The 12,311-nt window shown below is 39.5% G+C and overlaps 1 protein-coding gene across 3 annotated transcripts in view; it reads left to right on the forward strand.

Moving 5' to 3' along the window:
* Nucleotides 1-799: 799 nt before the first annotated feature.
* The window catches only part of SLC38A10 (solute carrier family 38 member 10), a 74,055-nt gene continuing 62,543 nt past the window's right edge, over nt 800-12,311 (forward strand). For 2 of the 3 annotated variants that reach the window (XM_069064094.1, XM_069064096.1), the window contains exons 1-2: nt 800-1,504; nt 8,705-8,822. In XM_069064094.1, the coding sequence (XP_068920195.1) occupies nt 1,406-1,504; nt 8,705-8,822 (217 nt within the window). In that variant the 5' untranslated portion in view covers nt 800-1,405. Of the gene's footprint in view, nt 1,505-8,512; nt 8,558-8,704; nt 8,823-12,311 lie in introns of all 3 variants that reach the window. The other variant, XM_069064095.1, reaches the window with a different exon arrangement.

Raw genomic sequence — 12,311 nt, forward strand, 5'->3', positions numbered from 1 at the left:
TACCACCAGAGTTACCACCAGGATAGAAAGTGGGGGGTATGCTGACAAATATTTAACTAGTAGTGGTTGGGAGGTGTGTGTGGGGGGCGTGTGAGAATATGAACAGGACAAACTTTTAAGTTTAATCTGTATCATTACCATTTTTTCTGTCATTTTATTAGGTCTTCTAGACAATCTACCTGGTAGCCAGGTGGTCCAGTGGATTAAGTGCTGGGTTTACAACCTCCTGAATTCAAATTTGCCTTCAGACACTGGCTAGCTGTGTGACCCTGGGCATGTCATTTAGCCCGTTTGCCTCAGTTTCTTCATCTGTAATATGAGCTGGAGAAGGAAATGGCAAACCACTATCTTTGCCTATCCAGTATCTTTGCCAAGAAAACTCCAAATGGGGTAACGGAGAGTCAAACATTAAAGACAACAATGACAACAGACCATCAACAAAACAACACATCAAATCTTGGTTGGAAGCCAATTTCTGAAAAGCAAATGCTCAGGCTGAAAATTTAACATAAGAACTAATACTAGCCAGCTCCAGATAACTCCACCAGTTTGGGGGGTAGGGTGGGGGAGGTGGTGGTAAATCGCCACGTGTAGAAGCCGGTCTCCACTCCCCCAGGGCGAGCCCGCCCACTTTTGCTCTGGGCCTGCTATCTCATTGGTCTACATAACTTCCCACCCTTTATGCCCCGCCCCCTCCCTTCTAATCCTGCTATTTCATTGGTCCACACAGCTTTCTCTCTAGCTCTCTCCCGCCTTTCTCCTCCCCCTCCTCCCCGTCAGGTCCTGCCTGTTCGTCACTTCCTGGAAAATAGCCCAGGGAAGCCGGAAGTTTGTGTGGCTGAGGCAGAGAGGCATCCCGGGCTGAGGTGTCCCTGGCGAAGTGGTTGTCTTGTTTTCCGGGACCCAGCGCTGGGGCTGCGGGCGGGGCCTACTCTTCCTCTGGAGCGAGGAAGAGGGAAAACACAGCTGCCAGGGTAGAAGGAAGGGGGGCAGGACATGAAGCGGTCTTGGAGCCTGGAGGACTCGGGAGGCTGAAGCGCTATCCTCCCCCCTCTGCACTTGTCCCTCCTCTCATCCCCTCCCTCTCCATCTGGCCCCCTGCACCCCAGGGCCCCACTTCTTCCTTTTCGATCTTTTCTCCCTTTCCCACTGACCTTTTTTTCTCCACCTGCCCCTGCTTGAGCTTTGACAGAATCCCCCCGCTGTCTTGGACTAACTCATCCTGGGCAGGTTATTCCTTGGGGACCAGCGTGGGGAGAATCGTTTGACCCCTGATCTCTTGCTCTAGTGAAGCTGCGACACTTCTCTTTACCCCTTCCCCTCCTTGGCATCCTGAGTCCGCGACCCCTGTTTACCCCGGACTGGGGCTAGAAGAGAGGGGTCACTGACCCTGACCCCTTCAGCAATGGCCGCGGTGGCAGCGTCTAACTGGGGTCTGATCATGAACATTGTGAACAGCATTGTGGGGGTCAGTGTACTCACCATGCCCTTCTGCTTTAAACAGGTGAGTGCCACCCTGCACCTGACTCCTGTTCACAGGGGCTACTCTACGTCTCTAGTAAAATGAGACTATATGCTTTTCTGGGTCCCCCCCCCCTTTTTAGTCGTGGTTGATGGGTATTGGCTTGGGAAAAAGGTTGGCTGGGTGGTTGACCCAAAGCCTGGGGCTGCTATATAACTTGCAGGCCTATGCTTTTGCCCTCAGGCTAGAGCGAACATCTTTTCTTCCATGTGTATTCCCTTGAGCTGGTATTAGTAACACGATTTTTTTTTTTTGCTTGTGAACAAAAGAGCCTTTTGTACCCAAAGTATTGTTAGTGGAACTGGACTTGTAGAATATTTAGAGTTGAAGGAAACATTACTGGTCTTCTAGGCCAAATTGTACCATCAACAAAGTTAATGAAGAATGTATTTTTAACACATAAATATAAGACAGGACAACTAATAGAATTTTAATGTATTAGACTTCTAATATAGTGAGTGCCATTATTTAGGCACACCTGATAATTTTTTTTTTTATTTGATTTTCACCACTGGGGAGACCTGTGGAGGCAAGCATTTGTCAACATATTCCACCTATCATTACATCAAAAGGGTAAGGTTTGATAGCACCTGTTTTTGGCCTCCAGCCTGAAAGTTCAGAGGAAAGAGACCTGTCTAGGCTATTGGTACTTTGTAAAACTTTGTAATTAAGGCCCAAGATGATTAAAACATGATATCTTCTGAAATGTAAAGTGTCCATAGAAAGCAATTTTATTTTGGTTTGTTTTAAACTTCTGATTATATTTCTCATATAGTCTATACACATAAAATTCTTGCCTGCCAGGCCCGTGATTGAAAAGTACCTAAAAAATGCTATTCATTGACAAAGTGGTTGTGTCTGGGATATGAATTTCTTTGACTCTCACACTTTTGAAAATGTAAACTTTTCAGAGAAGGGAGACTGAAATGTTTTCCATGAAAGACATTCCCACTTGGAGCTTAACTGGAACATTTCATTAAAGTGACTGTTAATCAGTGCCTATAGTTTTATCAGGATCCACATGAAGGATAGAGGTTCCCACCACTTTAAGAAATATCCATCTTGGGGGCCGGCTAGGTGGCACAGTAAGTAAAGTGCCCTCCTGGAGTCAGGAGGACCCGAGTTCGGTTCCGGCCTCAGACACTTAACACCCACACAAAAAAACTAGCCATGTAACCTTGGGCAAGTTACTTAACCCCAATTGCCTTCCAAAAGGCCAAAAAAAAAAATTTAAGAAATATCCTTCTTCTCATTGAACTTTCAGGTCCTCAGAGCTCACATTTAGTTTACCATTCGTTCTCAAACTGACAAAGAGGTCAATTTGAGACATTGTTTATCTTATGAAAAAGTTTCAGTTAAAGCAAAGGAAAAAGAGTACAAGGGTTTTTTTTCTCTACTTATGAGAGCAAGTACTCTTTCCAAAGTTACCAATGTAGTCAGTCTCATCAGAGCACAAATCTCTGATGGCCTTTTACCTCATCCTTTTCAGCCATTCTGTTGCATTCTGTACACCTGACCTTCGTTTTCTCCTGGATTCTCTTTCCTCTGGGCTTTCTTGGCACTATTCTGTTTATCCAACTACTCCTTTTCAGTCTCCTTGGCTGGTTCCTCATCCAGATCATGCCCTCTTAACTGAGTATTCCCTAAACTCCTTTTCTCTCTTTATTCTCTCTCAAGTGACCTCATCATATTCCAAGTGTTTAATTATTATAATCTATTTGTGGATGACTCCCAGATCTACATATCCATTCCTTCTCTCTGCTCTGAGCATCAATTCCACATCACTTGTTGACTGTTGGACATTTTAGATTGGATGCCTCAAGAGATATCTCAAATTTAGCATGTCCAAAACTGAACTCATTATTTTTCTCCCAAACCTCCAGAATTCCCTAATTTTGATGAAGACACCAACAATCTGTCTTTCATGCTTAGATACAGTTTGTAGCATAGTGGATAGATTGCTGGGTCTGGTCAGGAAGACCTGAGTTCAAATGTAGCCTCATACTAGCTGTGTGATCCAGGACAAGTCTGTTGCCTCTGCAAACCTCTGTTTGTCTTAGTTTCCTCAGCTCTTAAATGAGGGTAATAATAGCATCTACCTATTGTTGTGAAGATCAAATGAGATAATTGTAAAAGTGTTTATCTCAGGGCCTGGCACATAGTAGGTACATGTAAATGCCTGTTCCCTTTACCTTGCATGTTTGTAAGCTTGGCTTTAGCCCCCACTTATCCTCCTTACCCTCCCTCACCCCACGTATCAGATCAGTTGCCAAATCTTGCCATTTCTACTTCCACAGCATCTCTCATTTCTTATTTCTTACCTCTGTCTACTCACAATCACCCTCATCATCTCTTGCCTTGATTATTGAAACAACTTCCAAATTGATCTCCCTACCTCAAATCTTTCCTAACTTTAGTCCATCCTTTACCCTGCTGCCAAAGAATTTCTTTTTCTTTTTGGAGGGGGGAAGGCAGGGCAGTTGGGGTTAAATGACTTACCCAAGGTCACAAGGCTAGTAAGTGTTAAGTGTCTGAGGCTGGATTTGAACTCAGGTCCTCCTGACTCCAGTGCCAGGGCTCTATTTGCTACACCACCTAGCTACCCCCCAAAGATTTTCTTTATGCACAGAAAGGGCCTTGCCATTCTGTACTCAATAAACTATAGTGATTTCCTGTTGCCTCTAGAATCAAATTGAAATTCCATTTCCCATCTCAGTTCCTTTACGTTGAATATCAACCATACCTTCAATTCATTTCCTTCTTTCTTCTACCTCATAGAATCCCTCTCCTTCAAGACAGCTCAGTCAAGCACTACCTCCTACATGAATCTTTTCCTAATCTCTTCAACTGCTAGTGGCCTCCTCAAACCGCTTTGTTTTTTTAACTACTTTGTAGTTATTCTCTTTATATGGTATATAAATGTACATATGATAAATTTGTCCTTGTCTCCCATGCCTCCTATTAGAATGTAAACTCTTTTATGTGTAGAGATTATTTCATTCATTGTATTTGTATCCCCAGCACCTACCACTGTGACTGGCACGTAGTAGGCATTTAATTATAACCTGTTGATTATACAAATTCTACCTATTCAGGCCCCATCTCAAATCCTTTCTCCTTCACAGACAATTATCTCTTCTATTCCTGAACTCTTGAGGCACATATTCTATACCTCATTTTGATACTTAATCACATATATATGATGTATAGGGAAAAACATGTATATATGTATATTTACATATACATGCATGTATGCATAAACACATACATAAGACAGAGAGTATTGCTTTGTATTGTAACTTAATTTTGTTTCATATGCCTCATCTCTGTAACTAGAATTCCTGGGACATATATTCTGTACCTGATTTTGACACCGATTACACACACATATGTATGTGTGTGTGTTGTATGTGCCATATATACACATATATGTGCATATATGTGTATATTATATATATACATATAAACACCTGTGTAGATAGGTAGTATTGCCTTGTATTGTAACTTAATTATGTTTCATGTTATGTCTCATCTCTGCAATTGGATTATAAGCTTCCAAAGAACAGGATAAATTCTGGGAGAGTCTTATTTTCCTAGGTACTTCCAAACTTATCTTTAACTCTCAATACCTATGTATGTAGTAGATGCATGGAACACTTTAGTGAGTGAAAAGCAGTCAGTAATTTAAGAGAACAAAGTAGTTTTGTACAAACTTACAGTCTTTCAAAAATGATTGAGTACCTTCTATAAGCAAAATACATAATTGGGGAGGTGATAACTCCTATAAAAACCTATATACATAAGAATGTAAAGATTAATTAAAATGGCCAAGAGATTTGATATGTTTCCAAATTTTTGTTCTTTAAATTATACTTGTTATAATATTGGAAATACAGAATTCTTGTTTCATATCTTGATAGCTTTCTAACAGGAAAATGAACTTTTGCTTCCCCATGAAGGAAGGAGAATGAGCATGATAGGAACCAGATAGTGAAGTGTCACAGAGAAAAGGAACTGCTGGTGTTAAGCAGTAAGTCTCATGTAGCTTGGTAGGTAAAATCTGAGACCAGGGTTGGGGATAGTATGGTGCAGAATTTTGAGTTGAAAATGAGCATTTTTTTTTGTTTCATGTGAAAAAATATCAGGAAAAAATTCATATTTTCCTTCAAAAAATGACGTTTTTGAAAATAGAAAGTAGTCACCAATCTCCCCTTTTCTTGGTCCCTCTCTTCAGAATGAGGTAGAAGTAAAATAAAATTCAGGTTATTTTCCTGTCCCAAAACATGTTTATATTTCTGGTGCAATAATAATGGCAGCCAGAACTTAAGTAGCACTTTTAGTTTTTCCAAATCAGTCCATCAACAAGCATTTATTAAGCACCTCCTGTGTGTCAGATGTTGTGCTTAGCTCTGGAGATACAAAGAATGAAATCGTTCCTACTCAAGGCTTTTACATTCTACCTGGGAGACAAGCATACAGGTAAGTATATTCAGAATACATATAAATAGAAAGTATTTAAATACAAGGTAGTTTGTGGAGGAAGCTACTAGCAGTTCTCCTGGAGAAGGTGGTGTTAGAACTCAAGGTGGGTTTGGAGGAAGAGAAGGATCTCATTTGAGTATCACAACAACCCTATGTGGTAGAATTTATAAATATTTTATTTTTCTTGAGGTTAATAAACTGATTTCTAAGCTTTTTGCCACCTTTTGGGGCTATTACAGGATCTTCCTAACAAGTCTTCCCATTTTTACTTCCTTCTTTCTCCAGTCCATCCTTCATATTACTGCCTGAATAATCTTTCTTATGCGTGGATCTCATTATGTCTGTTAAAAAAAAAATCTTATGAGCACCCTATTGCTTATCATTGCCACTTTACTAGGCACTCTCATTTCCAATATGGGGCCAACCTGTCTTTCCAGCCTAATTTTGTTTTACTTTTCTTGCACCATGTCCCTGCCGGACTAGATTACCTCTTGTGCTTTACATTGTTCCCTACACCTGGCATGACCTCCTTCCCACTTTTTTTCTGCTGAATTCTAGATTTGTCATTTACTACCTGTGTGACCTTGTGCAAATTACATTCAGGCGTGGGGAACTTGTGGCGTTAAGGCCACATGTGGCCTTCTAGGTCCTTGGGTGTTGCCTTTTAACTGAGTCTTTAGTTTTATAGAACAAATCCTTTTATTAAGGGGATTTGTTCTATGAAATTTGGATTCAGTCAAAGGGCCACAATTGAGGACCTAGAGGGCTACATGTGACCTCAAGGCCACAGGTTCCCTCCCTGCTAGCCTCTCTGGGCCTCAGGTTCTTTATCTATGAAACTTATTGTGTTGAACTAGATGATCTCTGAAGTTTTATCCAATTCTAAATCTGTAATAATATGAAACCTTTTCAGATCCCTCATGAAACCAAAAAACTTAAAACAACTTTCAAGCAGTTAAACGTTGATAGGATGCCTGCAAAAAATCAAAACTTCACTTCATTTTTCATGCAGAATGGCAGTGTATAAAGTGCTTCAGTTATAGTCAAGAAGACTGCTAGAATCCTGCCTCTGACACTTTCTAGCTGTGTGACCCTGTACTCATGACCTTGATCTTTTGGGGCCCCTGCGTCTGTAAAGTAGGGGTAAAATAGCTATGGTTTTTACTTCAAAGTAGTGTGAATATGTTAGTCTTCCTCCCTCTGCAGTCTTCCCCCTCAGATCTCATACTGGTTTATACTTCTCCATTGTATTTTTTGTTTTACATTTATGTCTGATTTATTCCTCTTATAGACTGTTAGTATCATGAAGACTGGGAACTCATCTAAATTAGGTATCACTCCTAAGACCTTCCACTGTGCCTTTCTCACTAGATCATCATCATATTTGTTGAATGGGTTAATAAAAGACCACTGATGGCTTGATTTTAATTAATGTTACAAGGACTTTGAAATTTTCTTCTTTTGGATAAAAAGCCAAAAGTTTAAAAAAAAAATAATGAAAGATTTTCAGTCTTGGAAATGACCAACCTGTTGTGGTGAGAGAGGTTCTAGAGTTATTAGCCAGTTGAACTTATGGATTTTTAGCAAACACAAAGTAGGTGGTTCTTTACTTTGCCTAGGGCAAAAGTGGCTGAAGGCCATGCTTGCAACTTGCTAGAGCCCTGGGGCCATATGATGACACATTGTTTCAGGTATCAGTTTTTTATCTGGAAGGATTCATTGACTACTACCTGTTCCAGTATGCACTGCAACTTTATTCTCCCCCTCCTCTCAAAAACATTTTATTCTGTAGTTTGTAGATTTAGTGGTGTGTACCCTGGGAAGACTGTTAGAGATTGTCTCTTGCAGTACATTTCCCTCATAAATGAATAAATAGAAACTCAAGAGAGGTTGTGTAAGGTCACACAAATGGTGAGGTCTGTTCCGTTAACTGTCACCATACTTTCCGCTGTATTATACTTTATCACTATGAATGTAGTTTTCTCATCATTCCTTCCTATTTTTTTGAGTAGTACTAGTTGCATATAACTTCCATGTTTTTATTTCATTGTATTTCAGGGTTATGTTTTAGCTATCCTTCTAAAATACAGGTATTTTCCCATGACTTCTACAGTCAGATTAAATAGTGTGATAAAGTGATCTGGATCATTTCAGTAATGTTGGACTTCAGCTTGTAGATTTTTGTTTCATTTGAACATCTTTCTTCCAGAATAATCCCTTAACATTAGTATTAATGTTAGTAGTTATATTAACTACTAACACAAAAGTGACTGGATTATAAATAAATGTGCAAAGAACCAGAGAATTGCTAACATAACATAACTAGAGATAGTCCACTAGAATGATTAATTTGGGGGGGAGGGAGGATTAGGAAGGTGGAAGCCTGAAAGGGTTTTGCTTTGATAGGTGACCCTGATTTGATGCTTCTTTCCAAAAGTCACAACAAATTAATTTGGGGAGCAATTCTTTTGGGAAGGGACTGTTTTGTTTTTGTCTTTTTATCCTCAGGTGCCTGGCACATAGCAGGGGTTTAATAAGTGCTTGTATGGGCAGGTGAGTGAAATGGAACTATTTCTTGTGTTTTCCAATTCCAGTAGCTCTTAACTGAATACATAAATATGTTTTTGTGTGATAAATCTGAGAAAATGTTTTATTTATCATCTTGTGATGGTATCTCTCTTTTCTTTTTGAACCTTCTAGTGTGGCATTATCCTGGGAGCCCTGCTGTTGATTTTCTGTTCCTGGATGACACACCAGTCGTGCATGTTCTTAGTGAAATCAGCCAGCCTTAGCAAACGAAGGACCTATGCAGGCTTAGGTGAGAATTTCAGCCTTTGAAATCAATTGGCAGATAATTTATTGAGTGAGTACACAATGTGCAAAGGCATTGTGAAACATAATTGTAAAGTATTAGGATCTAAGGATCTAAATTATCCTTTGGACGTAATTTATTTATTGCTTCTTGGAGGGGGAAGGGCAGGGCAGTTGGGGTTAAATGACTTGCTCAAAGTCACATGTCTAGTAAGTGGACTTATTCTTAACACTTCTCCCTGGATATCAATGCTTAAACTTTTTTTGGTAGAGTGTATAGGGCACTGGACTTGGAATTGGGAAAGTCTGGTTCAGACTGCACCTCAGATACTTATTAGCTGTGTGATCCTGAGTAAGTCACTTGCCCTTTCTATTCCTCAGTTTGGTTTTCTGTAGAATGAGGTAGTTAGATTCAGTCACCTCAGAGGGCTCTTCTAGCCTAAAGTCTATAATTTCATAAGCTGTAGTATTTAACCATCCTTACTGGTGAGAAGTTTTTAAATAGTTTATAATCTACTTGCTTTTCTTCTCTGTTTCTTTGAGGAGGTGGTAAGTTTCATATATTTGATAAAGGAACCTCAAACCCCAGTAGCTCTAACTTTCCTTGATATTCTTAGTTCTACTTTTCATTCCTTTGGTTCTTTTGTATTGCAGTTCTCCTTTCATCAAAAAAACCAAAACATTTATCTTTCTGCTTTCTGAAAGACATTTCAGTTTGGAATATTTTATCACTTGTATGACTTAGCTGTACTATTAATCTTGTCTTCTTGCTTTCTCCTTCATCTGCATACGAAAACTGTCTTTTCAAAGGCATAGGCTCAGAATTGTTTTGATTGCATTTCAGTTCAGAATGGGTGTTGAAATAACGAAATACAAATTCTCAGGGGTTGGCATTGTGGGTGTCTGGTGAAAGTTATTGGTCTCCAAATGAAAGCCATTAGTTTCTCCACTCCATGTGTTCCTGAGGACATTAAGTTCTGCCAGTAGAGTGCCTGGCAGGGAGTGTCAACTTTCTGGATTGCAGCTATACAAGTACACATGGCAAAATGAGGAGGACAAGGTGAGAGGAAATAGTGTACAAAGTTCTAAGTAGCTGACAAAATAAAAACATCTGCAAGATTCATGTGTAAGTTTCTGGCAAATTTGATCATCATTCTTTCCACTCTGTCAATTTGGCATTGGCACCAATATGTTAACATTTATTATGACCCCTGCTAAAATTCTCAAGGGAAAGTTTTGTTCCCCCCGCCCCCCCAAACCTTTTTTTTGCTGATGAGAATGGGTGTGTTAAAATCATAGAAATAACATTTGCCCCTGACCAGATGAGCTTGACCCTTAGTGCAAAGACACAAAGCCAAAATTCGTGTTGAAACATAACTTCTCAACAGAAACAAAATAGGAGACATTCCTTCAGTATTTGTGCTGCTATACTACACTTGGGAATTTCCCTCACATTATCATTATTATTATTATTATTATTATTGTTCCTTTTGCAGAAATTTTTTATTGACTTCAGGTACCATACTAATCCTCTCTCTCAATACTCTCTTGTGGATGTCATCATTTTCTATGGCTAACTATTCAGAGGATTTTAGTACAAAGTGGTTTGATTTCTGTCATGTGCAAAAGACTTAAAGAAAATGTTTATTATGTTCAGTGACCATACTGTTGACAGATGGATACCCCCTTTGCATTGGCTCCCTGGGGCTTAGCATTTAGCTGTGCAGTGTGATTTCTGCCTAAATGTAACTACTAGAAGCAAAAAAAGAAAAGAAAAGAAAAGAAGAAAACCCTCACAATCTCAATAAAGTTATGCCTAATACCAAACAGAATTACTTGATTAATCTGAGCTCCCCAAAAGTTTCATTAGGCCTAATCTGATAAAGCATTAGCTGTCCTTTGTACTGTCCTTTTTCAATTGCTGTGCCCACCTTACAGAAATGAAGAATTCCAGATTCTATGAAAGGAGATGAGAATTTCCTCTGTGGTTTCTGAAACTGAGGAACTCCAGTATATAGGGATTAACAATACTTCCAAATTTCCTGGTACTTTGGGAAATACTGGATCATCTCTTTGCTCATATGCAGAGAAAAACTGAGAGACTTGCTCTATTCTTCATCTTCATGGGAGAGAGCCACTACAAGCTTACACTGCAGCAAAAAGATGGACATAATTGAAAAGAAAGATGTTCTTGGTAGCCTTCTTGTACTGTTCCCAATATATCTGGGTTTAGTACTGTTGAACAGCTAGTTATTGTCATCAGTTACTTGTACACTAGTACATCTGCAGGAGATCTTTTCAGTCTTGTAGCTGATTCTGTGGGAGTATCTGGTAGTTTGGAAAAGTACAAGACAATTTGATAAATTGTTCTGAGATGTTAAATTTGAGTAAATTTGAGCCTTTTATTTGGGTTCCAGAGATGTACCAGCTTATAGACTTTACCATAATCACTCTCCCATAGTTACCACTGTCACAGTGATGCAGCATTTGATTGACAGTGTACCTTTCCAATCTAAAGCATTTTGGTCAGATTATGAATCATCATACTTTATTGTTTTATTAAAATTCATACTTGCCCATCCTAATGTTATATAGGCTTTCTATTTTTTTTAAATTTATTTTATTTTTTTGAGAAAATGATCATATCCAACCTGGTTTAGGTGTGGAATGACCCAGATAAAAAATTGTTCTGAGTTCCAGAATCCCACAGTATGCATTGACCATGACCCAGAGCTGTTTGAGGTGGGCCTTGTCTCAAATGGTACACTTTTGGCACCACCCTCAGCACCAGTGTCCTGTCTTGATTGTTACCACATGATGGCAAACTAGGGGGGCTGGTCATCTACAAATGTAGTTTAGTAATGCAACCATGCAAAATTTACACACAGCATTTAATGCATGTAATCATTTTATCACATAATAGGGATGGAGTCTAGACCTGTAATTTCATTAACACAGAAAACTCCCCAAGTGAGAAAATTTCCTCTGCCTCTGCAACTCAGCCCATATAATCACCCTTCTCTTAGAGAGTTGCCTGGAATATTGAAAAGTTAAGTCACTTGCACAGGGTCTTATTGGGTTTGAGTCTCAGGGCCTTTCAGGTGAATTCTCTACCCACAAGGCTGTGCTGCCTCTCATATTTCATAGTAATCAGGCAAAAGTAGTAAGCGGAAATGATTAACTTTCACCTAGTGAAATCAGATAAAACCCTGGACTTAACTATAGTCAGAAGGCCTAGGTTTGGGCCTCAGCTCTGACCCTGATCAAGTCATGGTACTTCAATCCTCAATTTCCTCATCTCTAATTTAGGGATATGGTATTTTTCATTGCAAAGAGGGACCTTGCCTGGATGTACAAACTAGAAGCTAAACACCTGCCTTAGGCAGTGTCTTTGATACCTATTGAGATGTCTCAACTCTGAGATGCCAGAAAGTTTTATTAGGTCTTACAGGGTTAGCCTGCTAGGAAGATTGGGACAGCTTGATTACCTTAGTCT

The sequence above is a fragment of the Petaurus breviceps genome, unplaced genomic scaffold (assembly GCF_028583685.1).
Source record: "Petaurus breviceps papuanus isolate PSGF00001 unplaced genomic scaffold, PetGlider_PUasm1.0 90617, whole genome shotgun sequence".
Classification (NCBI taxonomy): Eukaryota; Metazoa; Chordata; class Mammalia; order Diprotodontia; family Petauridae; genus Petaurus; species Petaurus breviceps.